Source organism: Spermophilus citellus (assembly GCF_964194105.1).
Source record: "Spermophilus citellus genome assembly, chromosome: 1".
In the NCBI taxonomy this organism is placed as follows: Eukaryota; Metazoa; Chordata; class Mammalia; order Rodentia; family Sciuridae; genus Spermophilus; species Spermophilus citellus.
Window position 1 is genome coordinate 196,302,815 of NC_138182.1, and position 20,678 is coordinate 196,323,492.

At 33.4% G+C, this 20,678-nt stretch overlaps 1 protein-coding gene across 3 annotated transcripts in view; it reads right to left on the reverse strand.

The window, feature by feature from the left end:
- FER (FER tyrosine kinase) overlaps window positions 1–20,678 on the reverse strand; it is a 418,420-nt gene that overhangs the window by 138,324 nt on the left and 259,418 nt on the right. For all 3 annotated transcript variants that reach the window (XM_081304219.1, XM_081304218.1, XM_081304217.1), the window contains one exon: window positions 20,525–20,619. In XM_081304219.1, coding sequence (XP_081160345.1) covers window positions 20,525–20,619 — 95 coding nt within the window. The remainder of the gene's footprint in view (window positions 1–20,524; window positions 20,620–20,678) is intronic.

Sequence of the window (20,678 nt, forward strand, 5' to 3'; positions counted from 1 at the left end):
AAAGATGTTGTGTCCGCCGAAAGCTAAAAAAATAAATATTAAAAAAATTCTCTCTCTCTCTCTTTAAAAAAAAGATTAGATATAATTTACTTTGAATTATCTGGGCACTATAGGGATCTAATATCTCAATGAACTGAAAATTTACTTTATGCTTAATGTTACTTTCCAGTTCAGATTAATTTAGTAGCAGGCTAATATTTATGAAGAACTTAAAATGTGTTAAGAATGATGCAACACTGCTTGCATATATTATTTCATTTAACCCTCTACCCATTTTATAAGTAAACATGTTGATATTTAAATAGATTAAATAACATGTCTACAGTCATAACTTGAAGTAGAAGAATGGGAACTTAAACTCATATGGATCCAAAGCCACAGTAGTTATATTTACACTCATGAAAATCACTTTTAAGTACTCTGCCTTCCAAATAAGAACCGAAGGGCATGTGAATTTCACTGAGCATTTCTTTAGAAAAGTGTTAATGTGATTAACAGAGCATCTCAGTGACAACCAAATAGACTCAAAAGCCCACCAGACTTTTCTCAACTTTCTTAAGAAATCCTGACTCAATTATCAGATCTTCTGGGATGAAATAAATTGATTCAAACAGAAAACTACATAGAGGTAAAAAAGAATATTTTCTGATATTCATAAAGAACTACATCTCTATTATGTTTATGACTGGATATGAAGTTTGCTCGGTCATTTATGAACTGATCTCTCGTATATTCCTACTTTTATACAAAACATTGTAAAGGGTTCAGAAGGCACAGGCACCATAGGTTGTCATTGTCATTTCTAGAAATGTCTCCAGTCAGGATCTTTTACTCCCTAAACTGTTGTTCTATAGGTATGAAATATGTGGAATATTCCAATTCTTTCCTAAACCATATTTATATATGCATAATAGAATTTAACCTAAAATGCTATCAACATAAAAGCAAATATAGATGTACAAAAACCTTTACTAAACGCAAGAGTTATAGCAGATGACTACAAAAATAATTGTCAAGCAAGACATTAGCAGGTACTATGCAACTGTAAAGAGAATAAATTAAATATATATACACTGATGAAAAAGATCTCCAAGGTAATTTGTCAAGTAAAAATGCATACAAGGGGCAGATTAGTATATGGTAAGCTATGATTTGTGTTTAAAAGTAAAAAGATGGTGGCGCATGCCCGTAATCAAGCAACTGGGGAGGCTGAGGCAGGAGGATCTCAAAGTCAAAGCTAGCCTAGCAAGTTAGTGAGACAAAAAAAAAAAAAAAAAGTAAGAATATATATTTTTATTTACATAGTAAAGCTCTGGAACGGTAAAACCAAAATTAAACAATGTAAACAATAAAATCCTATAAAAAGGAAGTAAGAGCAACTGTTTCCAAAAACAGAAATCAAGGGGCTTCGGATAAGAGATGGAAAGATGGCTATTCATTGTGTTTCCTACATAACCTTTGAAAATTAAAATAAATCCTTCAATTGCATAAAATATAACTCCACTGGGAATAAAACCCAATTGATTATCCTAACCTATAAGGTGCTGCATCACTCTGTCCCTCTTACCTCTTCAACCTTATCTTATGCCAGTCACTCTACCCTTTTTCCTGCTCCTTAAACACAAAAGCTTTTTCCCACCTCAGAACTTCTGCATGTGCCATGCTATGCACTTTTCACAGTCCTTTGCAAAAATGGGATGTCTTTCAGATGTTAATGCAAATGGCACTTTCTCCTAAAGACATTCTTTCCTAAGGCCCCTAAAATAAATTAGGTATCACATGTCACCATCTCTCTGAGCAGTACTTTTTCTTTTTTTCATAGCCAACTGTAAATAATAAATTGCAATAATTAAATCATTACAAAAAATAAGATATTACATGTTAATTTTCTCTCTTCATTATAATTCTTTAAAGAAAAAAAGAGATATTTTTCACCCATGTATGTAGTATGGGACATAGCTAGCATTTGTTAAGTAGTTAACAAATAAGTCATTAATTCAAATCTCAAGGATAGAATTATAAAGAATGAGAAGTCTTAAAAACAGGCACTTCCGAGTTTCAAGGTTAAACACAGGGATATGTTTCCAATAAAATGTAATCATTGCATTAAAATACAGATCATTGCATTTTGTGGGTTTATATTTTAATCAAACTGGCTGATTTAGAATTTTTAAAAAATTATAGCCAAGCTCATGAAATTACAACCTAGTTCAGAAATTCTATTTAATTTAACAAGAACTTAAGGATATAAATTTCACTTTCAAAAGTAAATAATTTTAATAAAAAGTTTTTTATGTAGTGAATTTATGTTTTTAAAAAGCGCTTTTAAAGATGTAAAAAAGTTCAAAAACAGGTCTGAGTCTTTTATCTTCTTCAACAGATGAAATGAAATCAAGATTACTGTCAACTATGAGAAGGGTTTCTCCCTTAATTTATAGGAACTAAGAAAATAGATTAAACCACTCACTGGTAACAAATATTTTGCAAGATAAATTCATCTGGAAGTGTTATCAGTGGTCTGGAAAATAATCCCCATAAAAACACAAATTAGCACGTCAGAGAGGGGAAAAGGTCTTTAAAAACAGTTGCTGGCCTGAAAATATTTAATATATGTCATCTATTACAGTATAAAATCCCTAAAGATGTTAATAGAAAGTCACTTTAATCATTTCCACTTTACTGCATAAAACCTTTCATTTTGAATATAAATATTGTTTCTCAAGTTTGACACAGAATTTGGGTAAATTTACTCATTTAGACAAAGGTCACATTTTCTTGGTGTATTTATTAGACACTCAGTCTCAGGCACAGCTGTGTCAGATATTGAATCATATCTTATCTGGAATTGAAATGCAGGTCTATAAATAGTACCAATGACAATCTACTTCAGTTTCATAGAAAAGGCAAATGAAGTCCAATAAAGAAAAGGAAAGTTCCACATACACAAAATCTTGTTATGATGACAGTTTCTAATATTATTTTCATATTTTCAGTGACAAGAGGCTATATAATGCTTAATACAAAGTATGATCCCTCAAGATGAATTTGTGAAGATGTTTTATGTTATATAGCATCTGAAAGCCTATAAAGGGAAAAAGGAGTACCTAAATGGGAAGAGAATGATTAAATATGACTAGAAAACTGGTGGTGAAATGAGAAAAGAAAAACGCATAATAGATTTTCAGAAGTAATTAATTTTGCTAGTCATAAAATGAACATTAAGTAGAAGATCAATTTCAACCTTAAAAGTTCATTCAAATTTATGAAAGAGAAGGCAAAACCACACACTTTCCTGTTTACTTGATACAACAAAACATACTCCTTGGCCTGGAGGGCCAAAAAGACATGCAGTATTTTTCATTAAATTTGTCGTAAATCTAAGGTTCTAATCTATCATCTACATTATTTATCCTTGGAAGTTGATGAGGACAGTTGAAATCTAGCATGTTTATTCAGAGTTATCACCATAAGATAACTCAAAGTGAAATAAATCATTACTATCTATAAGGCATTTCTTTATTTGAACCTCATTCCCCCTCTAATCTTAACTCCTGATACTCTCACTTCAGCCACTCCCCACTTTCTGCTATTCCAGAAGCCTGAAATGCTTGGCCTCCTGATATCCAAACAGCTAGATCCCATTTACTCCAATGCCTCACCCTTACTGCCTCCATTGGTGTAACTCAACCTCCACTTATTCCAACAACTACTCCCTTCTATGCTTTAATTTTTAACTTCCACCTATTTACCTAGCACATTTCTTCTGCTACTTTATGTAAGCAACCTGAGAATGGGTTCTATTTTAACATTTTGTTAAAACAAAAAACATCTGGCATATATTGTAGGCATTCAATAAATAGTTGTTGGACAAGTTAATGAATAACCCAGTAGAATCCCTAGTCTTAATTAATGTTGAAGTAAAATTCTATTAAAAGAATAGTGGTATTTATGAATAGAGTGATTTACCTTTAAATATCTAATGCACAAGTATCATTCCTTTCACAAATTTAAGAGAAGTCCAGATTTTGTCATCTCTAAACACAGAAGCTACCTGACGAGTAGAAAGGGATAATTTTTTTTTTAAAGCAAATAAAAGGAGCTATCACTTCCTCTCCCAGCCAGCCTGAGCCCAGCTCACTGCCCTAAAGGCAGCTTCAGGCTGGAAAGAATGGCTGCATGCTTGGAGTCTACACTGACAACTTCATGCAGACAGGACCTATCAGGATGCAGCAATCATGAACTATAAGGACTTGCCCTAATGTCCCTGGGAAGAATTTGGTCAACATCATGCCATCTGAAATTGTGACCGAGTTGGCAAAGACTGGTCACGTTTTGTCATGAATGGAATGACACTTGGGATCCAGAAATGTTAATCTGCGACTGGGACTAATTGCTGCAGGATGGATCTTTGTATCAAGATGTAATGCTTAGGGACTGGGGTTGTGTCTCAGTGGTACAGTGCTTGCCTGGCATGCATGAGGCCCTGGGTTTGAATCTCAGCACCACATTTAAATAAATGAAATAGAGGTCCATTGACCACTTAACAAAACAGATGTAATGGTTAATTTGAATTTTTAACTTGATTGGATTAAGATAGGCTGATAATTAAGAGGCTCATGGGAATGTAAATGAAGGTGTGTTTAGGAATGATTGGCATGTGGGATAGCCAACTGAAATAGAGACCCTCCCTAAGCCTGGGCAGGAAGATGGATTGGTTGAACTAAAAGTTGGAACAACAAGGAAGCAACAGGAGATGCAAACTGAATTCTTCAATGGGTTTTTGATTGCTACTGAGATCATCTGAGGATATGACTCCAACTTCTTTCTTCTTCCATAGTGAACTCTGCCAGTGATTCTCCAGAAGTCTGTGGTATCAACTAGGATAGTACTTTGATTCCTATTATTCTGGGGCTTCAGCCTCAGACTGTGCATCAACTGGTTCTTCCAGCCCTCCAACCTACAGACACCTATTGTGGACTATCCAGCTTCTGGTCCCATAAGCCAACCTAATAAATACCCTTTTTATAATTATACTTCCTGTTGATTCTGTTCCTTTAGAGAACCCTATACGTAAGAGCACCAGTAAAGCTGTTACGGTCCATGTTGTTGTCACCATGACTGCCAAGATGGTGCCCATGGTGGTTTAAGAATGTTATAAAATGGCTTCCCACCTGCAGTATGCTAGTAGTGACTTATCTGTCATTTTCCTCTATCACTTCCCCCCATCTTTTGCACCTATTCCTCTATACATCAACCATTTTTGTTTTATTTGGACCATTACCCCTGCCCTTTTTTGCTGCCCAAATTACATAAACATGGTCAGGGCTAGATGGACAGAGGTAGCTACCTCTTTCTACCCATCTCCCTCCTGTTGTATTGTTGGAAAGCTTTTTCATTTGTTTTCTGAACAAAAGTTACTTGTCCAAAAAAAAAAAAAATGTTTAAGGAATAGTATTACAAACTTTTTTTTAGTAAAGTCCAATACTTATAGTATTTCAATGCAAATAGAAAAATATAAAACAGTGTATATGTATTCACTTTCTACCTTCATCATGAATGTAATAAACATTTTTAAAAAACTGATTCAAATGATTTTCAGTTGTTTTGTAATTGTGGAAAAAACAGTATGAATTCCCAAGTGTTTTAACAAAGTAACTGTTTTCTAAGTAAAATGAAACTCTGATAGGTCCTTTTAGGTTCATACATACTGCTAGATTATTGGAAAAATTGATTTGTTGGTAAAAATAAGCCATTTTATGGAAAATATAATTTTACTTTAGTTGAATTCACCATAGTTTGACTACTCTTGCCCCCCTTACATACACATCAAATGTAAGTAGAATGAAAATTCTTACCATTTAAAGTATTGAACCTTATCTCCGGAATTAAACTTTTCCACGTCTAGTAACAAAACTATAATAACCAAAAAAGCAACAGTGAAACTCATCAGTACCTTTAAAGAAATGTTCATCATGTGGAAGTATGCATATGGATACACAAATCTACACTTCTTTCAATCATTAAGAAACTGAAATACCATAAAGTCATTTTAAAAACAGGACCTAAGAGCAAGAGGATGATTCAGAATATGTTTTGTTCTGTTCATCAGTTCATCTGCTATTTATAGGAGAATTTTACTCATAGGTCCAACTGCCATCAGAAACCCAGAACACAAGGGATAGGGATTTAGCTAGTGACAAAAGGGCTAGCTAGCACATATGCAAAGCTCTGGGTTGGATCCTTGGTGGAAAAACAAACTCAGAACACAAAAAGCATGTGAGTAATGTTCACATATAAGACTCGTTCCCGATTTAAATGCACTACAACAACTCAATGTCCATTGTAATATATGAACATTTGTTCACTTATGGGGAGGGAAAAAAACCCTAAGCACTTCTTTAAGACCATTCGTCACAAACGGAATTCAATAATAGTGATATTTTTGGTTTAATTCCTCTTCTCTCTTAAAATCTAACTCAACTTTTGGGAAAGATGTATGCTAGAAGAGGGTGGCCTGCTAGAAGGGAGTAGTCTAACTAAAGAGAATAGGAAAAAGGTCAATACCTCACATGCATAATATTAACAGGTATCAATTTATGCCACACTTGTTTCTTTGCAGTGTTTGGGATTGATTCATGGCCTCTCACAAGCTAGGCAAGAGGTCTACCATGGAGCTATGCCCACAGCCCAATTTATGTCATAATTAAAGTAATTCCAATGTTACAGGATATTAGTGTCTTAATTTTTCTTTTTGCACCCGGGACTGAACTCAGGAGGTGCTTACCCACTGAGCCATATCCCTAACCTTTAAAAAAATCTTTTACTTAGAGACAGTCTTAATGAGTTGCTCAGAGCCTCACTAAGTTGCTGAGGCTGGCTTTGAACTTACAATCCTCTTGCCTCAGCCTCCAGAGCTGCTGGAATTACAGGTGTGCGCCACCACACCCAGTTAATCAGTACTTTTAATGTCTGGAAAGATGGCCAGTTTAAACTGTTTCACTTGTATTTGCTTTGGGATATCAAGGAGCAAATAGGATACCAAAAAAATCAATTTAAAAATATTATTTTCTAAATGTTGTTTTGGAAACATTTCACATCACATCAAAAGTATTATCTGTGGGGGCCAGGGTTGTGGCTCAGTGGTAGAGCACCTGCCTAGCATGCATGAGGCACCGGGTTCATTTCCTGACATCACATAAAAATAAACAAAATAAAGGTATTGTGTCCATCTACAACTAAAAAATATATATATTAAAAAGTATTATCTGTGATATAAATGGCAACTGAGAACACTTATTTTAATTGTTATTAATATGCTTGAATTATAAAGAAAAATATCTAAGTTCAGATATCATGTCAGTTAACATAAAAGTCATTCATTCTCCAAATTGAAATTTGAAATACTGAATTATACTCATTTATATTATGCAAAAATTGTTTAAAAAATATTCTATGATCTCCAAACATAAAAAAAAAATCAAATTCCACAGAATTCGAGTTTTCTTTAGTAACCCACTTGTTACATTAAAAATTCACCCAGAGGAGTAAAATATTAACTTCCTTGTATAAAATATTAATTTGAGAATTATTTTGTTGTTCTTCCTGTTGACCCCCAAATTTACTACTGTGAAGTGATATTGGCAATGGGTTAAATTTATGTATGGGAAGGTGCCAGTTCATATTTGGAGAGCACACTTCTAGTGAGTGCCAGAAGTCACATCCCTTAATCCTTTCTTGGCTGGATTCATCCTTTCTACATTCATCAGGATGAAAGAAACAAATGGCGGGCAAGTATCCAGAGCCCAAATGCTGAAACTTTCTTACCAAGGGAGCTAGAACTGTTATCTCCAGTGACTACCAATAACCTATAGTTATGATGTCACATAATTGAAACTAACTGCTGAAAATTTTAAAAAATCGCATAAAAACAAAATTTCCCAATGAAAAGGAGTAAAATATTTATTCTTTAAAAGAACTTAATTTTCTGGCAAAAATTAATGGAGCTGACTATAGAAATTACAAATGGAAATGAATATTTACAAGAAAGGAATTTTGCCAATTGAAGGATTTTTACTGAAAGCTTAAAGACATTTATGAAAATAATATTGTATCTGAATTTCTAAGCCTCATATCTCTAAACAATATAAACTGAACTCAATTTCCTTTGTTTTCATAAATAAGATGTCATGTTATAAAGGTGAGATATATTTTGACAGTGTCTAAAATTCAGTGAAAACAATAGTTTTACGTTTCAAAGCTGTAACTCATTTTCAAATTAAGATGTTAGGATTGACAAGAGCCATGCACCTATGTGAGCTGAAAGTGCACCACACAATATAACATTCAATTAGTTCCAGCAAGTTCTGAACTAAAAAGAACATCTAGGTCAAAAAGAAGGGGAGCCACAAATCTTCAGTGAAGGACAGAGTGGAAACTGCCTGCTAAAATTAATGAACTAGGTTCCACACAGACATTGCTGAACCTGGAGGTTAAGGTGGTTAGTCTCCTATCCAGTGGGGCAGCTCTAATTTAACTACATTTGTAAAACAAATGACAGTTCCTTGGACCACAGCTATTCCTTTAAGTCCCATTTTTTCACTTAAAAACCACCTCTCTTGATCTGAATTCCTAAATAATTTGTTTACAAATTAAGGGGTCATCTTACAGAATATTCATGTGTTTGTTCTTGTTTAATATTCCCATTACCATTTAGAAATGACTTTTGTTTGATTTTACTTACCCAACAAACAGTAAGCAAATAAGCTATCAAGAATTCATAGCATTCATAATTCAAGAGATGATTCAAATGAAGACAGGATCATCTCAGAGTATTCTAAACTTCAATTCTCAAATGCTCATAATCTCCTCAAACATTACTCTGGTTAAAATATAGTTTGGATTTATGATTCCAAGGGGCTCAGTTATCTGACAAGAACAGAAATATATTAAATCTTTGCATAATACATTTTAGAAATGGTTTTGCACATTAGACAGTAAGCAGTTATTAAATCTTGCTTTTAACCTACCGGTTTTCTTAATCTTCCCTCCACTACAGCTTGAGTCCCAGTAGAGGGAAAAATAAGTCAAACAATTTTTTCTATTTACTGAAAAGAGCTATTTACTTATCTGTGCAAAAGGTTGAGAAATTATGGAATGGGGTATTTACCCACATAGTCTTTTATATAGGCATTTTGCTTAAATTTTCATTTCATAAAAGGATTATATATTTTGACCTACTAATATACCTAATGACATAATCTAGAAACAAAGTACTATTTTTCCCACTTTCTATTCAACTGATGTGGCCAAATTCCTGTAAGCTTTCTCTGAACCTCAGTTTATTTCTAAGTTGAGATATTAAAGTCTGGTAGAACAAATGACAATGTTAACTGAAGTCTTTGACAGATGAAATATATTATGTAAGAGATATTGTTCTAATTATATAAAAATAAAGACTATCTGGTTATTTATCTAGTATGAAAGTTATAAAAATAAAGGGTAAAAAGATACTATATTCTGAAGTAGAGTTTATTGTGAGAAGGTTCAAATTTTCAAGAAAAATTTTCATAAAAAATATGGGTTACAGCTAAAACCTAGAGACAAGTCACTTCAATTTTACATATTAGGAAAGTGACACCCTGATGGCTTACAAAAAAAAAAAAAAATCAACATATACAAACAAAGCCAACACAAGCAATGGTGGAAAGAAAAGCACAAATCTTGTGTTTTCCAATTTGTTCTCAAATTATTCTTGGCTACATAAGTCTAAGGTTAAAGGCAGGGAAAGAGGCACATTCAGAGTCTGGGGTAAAGTTCTCACTGGATTATGGCAGTTATTTTAACTAGTCACATTTTCTCCCTCAGCTAATTAAAAACAATTATTGTGATGAAAACAAAGTGGTGCTTTTGTGCCACACATTGTAATGTTTTTATGTATTTGTATACGTATGTATACGTATAGTAAATACAATCACAATACATTAATCCTTATAACCACCATATTATTTTGCAAATAAAGGAAAGTGAGGTACAGGAAGGTTAAAAGTAATTTAGGAAAGTCACATAATTTATAAGTGACCATGCCAAGCTTTTAATCAACACTGCACAACTTTTGAGTTTGTATTTTTCTTTAGAGATATGTTAAAGTTTACATTAAATTACCTGGTTTAATGTAAAATTCAATTAGTTTTTATTTTCATCACTTCAAAAGAATCCTCATGGCTGCCTATTGTCAATCTTTATCTGGAACTATGAAACCACAATCTGTTTCTATAGATGTGTATTTTGGGGGGTATTTTATGTAATTGGAGTTGTATTACATGTAGTCTTTTGCATCTGACTTCTCTTAGCATGAAGTTTTTAGGGTTCATCTATACGTAGTATATGTTAGTAGTTCATGACTATTGGTTAGTGTCTTTTGTGTGAATATACTGTATTTTGACTATCAGTTGATGGATATTGGGGTCATTCCTACTTTGTCTATTACAAATAATGCTGTGAACATTTGCATTCAAGATTTTGCATGGAACATGTATTTTCTTTTTTTTTTTTTTTTTGATTTTTAAATTTATTTTTATTTTTTCTGAATTTTAGAAAGAATATGTGCTGATGGTGAGGGGTAAAACAAATGACACAAATTTAACATTCAAAGCTCCTAATATATTCTTCAGATAGAGTCTACAAGTGGGGTTCCTGGGTAAAGACTTATAATTATAACCTGAGTTCTTGAAACTGGTTTCCAGAAATACCAGAGCCCCAAATCCCATCAGCAGTGCCAGAGAATGCTCACCCTCTGCACTGTCATGAGCAGTGAGCCAAAACAGTGTATCATTTTTTTTTTATTTTTTATTGATTATTTAAAGCATTACATAGCTCATGATATATCATCTTTCATACATTAGACTCAAATTGTGTTTTGAACTCCCATTTTCACCCCAAATATAGATTGCAGAATCACATCTGTTACATATTCACATTTTTACATAATGCCATATTAGTGTCTGTTGTATTCTGCTACCTTTCCTAACCCCTACTATCCCCCCTCCCCTTCCCTCCCCTCCCATCTTCCCTCTCTATCTCCCCTGCTGTTGTTCAATTATCTCCTTTTTCCCTCCCCCTTGCCCCTCATAGCCTCTTGTAATTTTAAGGAACATGTATTTTCATTTCTCTTGAATAGATACCTGGGAATAGAATTATTAGGTCATTGAAAAATAGATGTTTAGTTGGCTCAAGAAACTGAAATTCTTCTTAGAGTGGCTGTATAATTTTACATTCTACCAGCTATGTACGAGTGTTTTGGTTTCTCCATGTCCTCACCATGTTCACTGGGCTTGAGCTCCTCACCATTACCTTTTTCAGCACTGCTTTTCAATGACCATATGCATCTATGACCATATGCTGGAAAAGAAGGGAGAAAAGAATGGAGGGGAAGGAGACAAAGTTCCTATGCTTCTTCAAATTCGACCAAGTCTATTTAATTTCTCCTGTGCTTTTCATAACAAGACTTTCATCTTGTAGTGGAAGTATCTTATTTTCCCCCAAAAGGACATCATGCTTTCTCATAAATTCATTTATGAATTCAGAGATATACATTGGTTCTTTGATGAGAAAGGAGGATACAGTAGGAGTTAAATAGCAATATATTAAGAGAAGGGAGTAGAGGCTAGGAAAGCTGGTTACAAAGGATTAACTTGAAGTTGGCGTAAAGTTGTAAGAACGTAATTTTCAGAACTTTCTATTGTTTGGCCCAATTTCCACAACATTAGATTTAACAGATTAAAACCTAAAGGATTCAAAAGCCATGTCTGATGAGATACTCCCTGAAGACAAACATTACTAGTTATTGGACTTAAATTACCCAAAATTCCCCAAACAAAAAAAACTAAGTTTCATAGTGTTTATACTACATACTGTCATTATGTCCTATTTTAGTATAGCAATTAGAAAACCTAGTAAGGTGTTACTACTTTATGGGCATACTATGAATACTGAGGTGCTATGTTTTCATTCGGTTCAAGTTACTTTCTAACTTCTTGACTTAACTCATCGATTATTCAGCTGCACATTTAGTTCCCAAATTTTTTTAGATTGATCAGAGAACTTACATTCTCATAAAATTACTAAAATTTGTTGTATGGACAATAATATTGCCACTTTGATAAAAATTCAATGTAATGTACAGTGGTAATGTACACTCTAATGACATTGTATGAGTGTCCTATAAAATTTAAGTAGGTAAAGTTGACTGATGGTGTTGTTCAAATATCCTGTGACTTTCATAGTGGGTAAATTTTTAAGAAGTCAAGACCATCACAAAAAATGAAATGCTTAGTAATAAGTCTGACAAAAGAAGGAAACTGCTGTATGCTAAACTCTATAGAACTTTACTGAGAAAAAAAAAAAATCTAAGACTTATATAACTAGAATGTCCTTGGTTAGAAAACCAATACAAGGAGGTTTATTTCCCCCCAAGTGACCTATAAATTCAATGTAATCCCAATCTAAATTCCAGAAAGCACTTAGAAACTAATATTAAATTGATATGGGTATGCAAAAAAACTCATTAGAAGTGAGAAATAATTTTTGAAAAAGTGCAAAGACTAACATTAACTGATTGTATTTTAAAATCATTTTTTGTGCATGTTTTAAGTAGACAGTATGTTATCAGACATAGCAGAAAGGTGACTATATTGAAGTAAATCAACATGCATCATTTCACAGCCCCCCTCCCTTTTTTTTCCCTTTGTTTGGCAAGAGCAGCTAAAAGCTACTCAGTTAGCATAAAAACCAGGGACGGTATAATTATATAATCTGCAGTCATCCTTAAATCTGTAGTCTTGTTGACTCTTCCTGTTACTTTGTATCCTCTGATGTACATTTACCTGAATCATTCCTTGTAACTGCTGTTGATTTTTCTAGAGTTCACATACAAGTAAGATCTCCCAACATTTTTCTTGCTGTGTTTCACTTAGCATCATTTTCTCCTGACTAGTTCATGATGTTCCAAATGGTAAGATCTTGTTCTTCTTAGTATTGAATGGTCCATTATACATATATACCACATTTTCTTCATCCATAAAGGCATAATCCATCAGTTTGTCTCCATATCTTGGCTATTGTGAATAATGCTGCAACCACATGGAATGCAGATATCTTTATGTGGTGGGATTTCGTTTCTTTTGAGCATATGCCCCAAAGTGAAACTGCTGGGCCATAAGATAGTCCTACTTTTTAAAAATTTGTTAAGAAACCTCCATACCATTTTCCATAATTTTTGTACCAAACTACATTTCCACCACCAGAGTTCTGTTTCATCTTTTCATAATAGCCATCCTAAAGGGTATGAGAGAGGTATCTTAGCCTTTTGATTTGCATACCGTGCCTGATTAATGATCTTGAGCATCTTTTCATATATTTTTTGGTCTTTTTAATGTCTAATCAAATGCCTATTCAGGTTTTTGCCCACTTTTAACCAGACCATGTTTCTACTATTGAGTTATACGAGTTCTTTAAAAACTTTGGGTATTGGGCTGGGGTTGTAGCTCAGCAGTAGAGCACCTGCCTTGTATGTGTGACACCGGGTTCAATCATCAGCACCACATAAAAATACATAAAGATATAGTGTCCATCTATAACTAAAAGAATTTCTTCAAGGGTTAATATCCAAAGGCATTTTTTAAAAATCAGGTATATAGTTTGCAAGTATTTCTCATTCTACAGGTTCCCTTTTAATTGTGAAGATAGTTTTTATATAGCCCATTTAATTTTGCTTTTGTGGTCTGAACTTTTGGTGCAATATTAAAAAAAAAAATTCCTGCCGAGGTCAATATGTAGGAGTCTTTCCTCTATGTTCTCTTCTGTTTTATAGTTAGACTCATTCAGTGTTTTATCTATTTTGAATTGACTTTTGTGTAGAATATAAGATAAGGATCCAATTTCATTCTTTTGCACATGGAAACCCAATTTTCCCAGAACTATTTACTATACAGATCATTTTCCCCCTGTTATGTCTTCTTCTAGCCCTTGTCAAAAATTAGTTCACTGCATATTGTTTATTTTAGGGTGAAGAGTATAGAGCTATAGTCATAAAGAAAGATTGATATTGGCAGGAAGACAAGCAATAGAATTGACAGAAAAGAATGAGTCTAAAAAGAGACTAAAATATATACCCCCCAAAAAAAGATTTTATATTAAGAACTTAGAGAGAAGATAGTCATTGAAATAAGTGATGTCGAAACAAGTGAATATCCATCCACCAAAAACAGACTTCAAACCATTCCTTATAACATATGCAAAAATTAACTCAAAATTGGTCATAAATATAAATTCTAAAAGTATTTAATTTTCTAAAAGCAAATTTAAAAAAGGTTTTTAAAGTGAAAAATCTTTGTGATTTTGGGTTCAACAAAGGTTTTTTAAACACACCATCAAAACCCCCCTAAGAAAAAAATGATAAATTGGACTTCACCAAAATAAGAAAACTTCTGTTTTTAAAGACTGTTAAGAAAACAGTAGAGCAGGATATAGACTGAGAAAACACTCTTGTATTCAGAAGGTGTTTTCTTTTAATTGGGTCTTGGTTCTTTACAAACACCCCAATTTAAAAGGGAAATGATTTGAACAGACGATTGAACAAAGAATTTCAAGTGGAAAAAATATGAAAAGATGCTCAACATTAGTGGAGAGAGGCAAATTAAAAACATAAAACACATCTGCATAAGTATTATAAAAGCTAAAGACTGAGTAGATAAAAAAAGGGGAATACACACACATACAATGGAATACTACTCAGCAAGAATAAAATCATGGCATTTGCAGGTAAATGAATGGATTTGAAGATAACACTAAGCAAAGTTAGCCAATCTCATAAAAACAAATGCTTAATGTTTTCTTATATAAGGAGGCTGATTCATAGTGGGGTAGGAAGGGGGAGTATGGGAGGAATAGATAAACTCTAGATAGGGCAGAGGGGTAGGAGGGAAAGGGAGCAGGTAGGGGGTTAGAAATAATGGTGGAATGTGATGGACATCATTATCCAAAGTACATGTATGAAGACAAATTGGTGTGAATATACTTTGTATACAACCAGAGGATATGAAAAATGTGCTCTATGTAATAAAAATTGTACTGCATTCTGCTGTCATACAGAGATATATATAAAAAAAAAAAAAAAAAAGACAGACCAGACCAAGTGTTAATGAGGATATGGAAGATCTGGTTCTGTAATGGACTGCTACTGGGAATATAAACTGTACCTGTCATTTTGGAAAGCAATTTGATAGTTTCTTAAAAATTTAAATGCAATGTTGAGGTATGTTCCTACTATCCCTAGTGTTCCTACTATCCCTAGTTTTTCTAATGTTTCAAATATGAATGGGTGCTGAATTTGGCAAAGGTTTTCTCCACATCTATTGAAGTGATCGTATCTTTTTGTCTATTGATGTGATGGATTACATTTATTGATTTCTGTATGGTGAACCAAACCTGCACCTTTGGAATGAACCCCACTTGATCATGGTGCACTATACTTTTAATAGATTTTTGTATGCAATTTGCCAGAATTGAGAATTTTTGCATATATGTTCGTCAGGAATATTGGTCTGAAGTTTTCTTTCCTTGATGTGTCTTTGTCTGGTTTTGGTATCAGGATGATAGTAGCTTCATAGATGGAGGGAACTCTTCCAAACTCATTTTCTATTTTATTGTATAATCTTAGAAGTATCAGTTAATTCTTCTTTTAAGGTCTTATGTAGCAAAATATTAAACCCTCATCTCACCCTGCACCAAAAAAAAAAAATAATAATAATCAAATGAAAGTGGATCAAAGACTTGGGCACTACAACAGAGGCTCTGTGCTTAATAGAAAAAGTAGGCCAAAATCTCTACCATGTCAGCTTAAGAACTGGCTTCCTTAATAAGACTCCTAATGTGCAAGAAGTAAAAATCAAGAATAAATGAAATGGAATCAAACTAAAAATCTTCACAGCAAAGAAAACAACATGAAGAGACCTTACAAATGGGCAAAGAATCTTTACCACCAGCACCTTAAAGTATTAATCTCCAGGATTTATAACGAACTCAAAAAATATAACTTCAAAAAAACCCAAATAACCCAATCAATAAATGAGCCAAGGAACTGAACAGATACTATACAGAAGTAATATGATCAGTCAACAGTATACAAAAAACGTTCAACATCTCTAGCAATTGGAGAAATGCAAATCAAAACTACACCAAGATTCCATCTCACTCCAGTCAGAATGGCAATTATCAAGAATACAAACAACAAAAAATGTTGATGAGGATGTGGGGGAAAAGGTTCACTCAAATAGCTGGTGGGACTGCAAATTGCTGCAACCACTATGAAAAGCAGTATGGAGATTCCTCAGAAAATGTAGAATGGAACCACCATTTGACCCAGCTGTCCCACTCCTTGGTTTATACCCAAAGGACTTACTATAGTGTCGCAACCACTTCAACGTTTATAGCAGCTCCATTCACAGTAGCTAAACAATGGATCCAACCTAGGTGTCCTTAAATAAATGGATAAAGAAAATGTGCTACATATACTCACATACACTACAATAGTACTCTGCCTTACAGAATTAAGTTATGACATTTGCTGGTAAAAGGATGGAACAGAAGAATATTTTATGAAGGAAAATAAACCAATCCCAAAGAACTAAATGCTGAATGTTTTCTGATATGAGAATGCTAATTCGCAGTAAGAGGTGGGGAGAATAATGGTATTTTGGACTAAACAGAGGGAAGTGAAGGGAGAGAAGCAGGTATGGAGGTAGGAATGATAGTGAAATGAATCTGACATCGTTACATATGCCTATATGACTACATGACCTGTGTAACTCTACATCATGTACAACCAGAAGTTATGCTCCAATTATGTATGTGTCAAAATGCATTCTATTGCCATGTACAACTAATTAGAATAAAAAAATTTAGATGGAAATACAATATGATCCATTCATTCCACTCTTAGTTTCCTAAGAAAAAAAATCAAAGTGCATGTCCATACAAAGATGTGTATATCAATGTTCACATCAACTTCAGTGTAACAGCCCCAAACTGGAAACTCAAAAGTCCATTCAATAGCTGAATGAATAAACCATGGTTTATTTGTACAATAGAAAGCTTTTTAACAAAAGAATGAATTACTGATATGTATTACAAAATGAACTAATCAATTATGTTAAGTGGAAGAATCTAGACAAAGAGAGCACTTGTTATATTATTCTACTTACATAAAGTTCAAAGAAAAGCCAATATGTATTTGGTTAACTACAGTGGTTAACTACAATGAGCACAGAAAGGATTAGAGGAAGGACTTACAAAGTATGAGAAAACATAGGGACAACTGATGTGTTCATTTCCTTGATTGTGGTAATGTTTCAAAGATAAACAAATGTCAATACATGTATACTACATGAATATTATGGATAATTGACATACAATTAAGCATAAGGCTGTTTTTAAAAAGGAACCAAAATTTAGGGTTATGAAAAATTAAGGTATTTGACAGATGTTTTCTCTAAAGTGGACATTGAACATTAAAAGGAAAGACAATGACAGTTTTTGTTGCCAGTGATAAAATTTAAGCTTTCAAATAGAAATTCAAAGTTTAGGATGCATTTATTTGCTACCAAGAGCAGGTCAATGCCGAGACAACTTTCTGATGTTGGTTGTGACATTAATGAATAGGATCTTTTGATACTGTATAATGAATTGTGTCACTATTTGAAAAGTCTAAATTGATGACCTGATATTTTCCAAATGATCAAAGCATGATGCTATAAAATCATGCATGGGTAAAAGATACATTTAAATTTCATGATCAACCAATGAACTCAGGGAGTATGAAAAGTTCACTGATACGTTTCAGATTCTACAATGCAGCTAGCCTTTAAGAAAATTTAGCAAAATCTGTGGTTGGCACAATTGGAGAATGGCTCCCAAACAGTCTCCACCCCAGTACCTGGATCCTGTGATTATGAAAACATGCCACTCTCAGTTATGTTCTGTCACATGGCACAGTTGTACTTAAATCAGGCTTATCTGGGTAGATGTGATCTAATTATATGAGCCCTTTTAAGAGCAGAGAATATCGTCCAGATGGTAACAGAAGTTGAAGTCCCAATAATCAAAAACATTTGAGGGATTTGATATGCCAGTGCTGGCTTTGAAGATGCAGAGACCATGTGAAAAGAAATGTAGGCAATCTTATGAAGCTAAGAGATACCCCAGCTGAAAAGAAGTGAAGAAATGGGAACCCCAGACTGATAGCTGCAAGGCATAGGATTCTGCCAACAACTGAAGGAGAAGAGCAATGGGTTTTCCCCCAGAGTCTCCAGATAAGAGTTTCATCTGACATTTTGATTTTGGCTTTCTGAGGCACTGGGAATTCAGTCAAGGCCGCCTTTTTTTGGGGGGAGGGGGGGTGTGGGTGGATGAGAGGTACTAAGAATTAAACCCAAGCTACCACTGAGCTATATCCCCAACCCCTTTTGAAACAGAGTCTAAGTGGTTAAGAGCCTCACTTCCTTCCTGAGGCAGGCCTTGATCTTGCAATTTTCCTGACTCAGCCACCTGAATTGCTGGGATTACTTTGTGAGCCACTGCATACAGCTCTGCCTTGACTTCTAACGCACACTACTGTGAAGTAAAAAATTGGTGTTGTTTTAATCTTCTAGACAGTGATAATTTGTCATCCAGCAATAAAGAGCTAATACATTTACTTTAAATCAAAACAAGCTTGGATCCAACTTTCTCACTATTTTTACCCTTCTTCAAATGATTCTTACAATGAGTCCAGAGTGATTTATTCATCAATGTTTGTTAAAAATAAAACCACCTAATCCTTACATAAATGATTATGATGTAAAGTATGTAAATATACAAAATGGAATGCACTATAACCAGTAAAATGAAGGTAAAAGTAGTTTATTCATAACAAAACATTAAAACTGATCCAAATTGTATTTATGAGAGAAAAAAGCAAGATCTAATAGTGTTAGAATGATTTCTTCTTATGATTTAATTTAAAGGATTATCTAAAGGATTGCATAAAAGTCAAGGTACCTATATTAAACATCATTCTCTAAAAATAGTTTAAAAATCTATAAATGGCTAACAAGTTTTGGGGATATAAGTAGGTTGTTCAGTGAAAAGCTTTAATTTAGAATTTTTTACTTTTCATTACATTTTAAAATAAATTTAAGAAGTATTAACACAAGTTACTTGTCTGTGTCTGAATAAACATTTGCCTGGGTTTCATACAAAACTTTCTTCTTCAATTTACTTAACTGAAACTTGCCATCATGAATTTGCATCCTTGCTCCTTTTAAGTATCCATGATAAGGTCATTTACCTTTCCTCATCAAGTTTTCCCCCCTCACTTCTCATATGGCATTTCTTATTCACCAGGGGCTTCATTTGCACCTATATGAATGTTAATGTGTACGTATAACATTCATGTCCTATTTTAATTATACACTATCCACTCTTCTTCAATTTTTATACTGTATCTTTTCATCTTTTCACAGTACTCAAATTTGTATTAAGATCATAAATAGTACAAATCATTCCAACATACAATGGACCTAAAATAATACCATGCTGATGAGGATACAGATGATGATCTTTGTGTTCATAGTTATATAGTAATATTGTGAATATTCCAACAGCAGGTAAAGTAGTATGATAAAATGGGACCAATAAGCTTAAAGAGTAGAACAATTATCTAGACAATAATGTAACTTGCCCATTAAATACTAAATTTACTTCATGTATTTTAATGGAAATTACAAATAGTTTCATATTCCTTTAAATGTCTTCTTTTAAAATTAGTAATTGTTACAGGTAAAACTTAAAAAGGCAAATACTTTTCATGATTAAATATCGTACTTGTAAATCTTATCAAGATCAAATTTTACCTCTGATTGGATTATCAGAAAGATGGATAATGAGAAAAACTTAAAAACACACGATCAGTTTGAGACTTTTCTTGTCCCAAGTTGTTAACTAGAAGACCAGAAGGCATTGAAAGTCACCAGAAAGAAATACAAGAAGTTACTAAATAGTGCACATTTTTGTTTGTCCACATGTGAAAGAAGTTCACGGTTCACAAGTGATCCAAAGACCAAAGAGGATATGTGGAGATGTACTTGGAAAACAATACACAAGAAGATACATAAGAAGTACTATCCCTGCTATAAAGTCACACTAACGAGACATTTTTCTACACAGCTTTCTACACATAAACATACTACTGAATTCCATACTACACAGTTGTAAATCTGTCTCAAAAGAAAAAAGTTGGCTGACATTTTCAAAAAACAGCAAAGTGTAATAGCCTATAAAACATTGAGTATATGTACAAGTTCTTTGTTATAGGGAAAATGTTTCACAAAATCCTTGGAAACTTTACAAGGAGAAATTAAAGAGACTGCACATAAAAAAGTAATAAAACATAACATTAAAATGTCATTGTGCAAATTTCTCAAATCATTACCTGGAACCAGTTCCATAATGATGTAGACAGGTTGTCTTTGTGTGCAAACTCCTATGAGTTTGACAATATTGGGATGATCATATTGCTTGAGAATTCTGGATTAGAGAAAAGTATAATTATCATCTAAATATAAGTGAATGCTTTAGTCATTAAT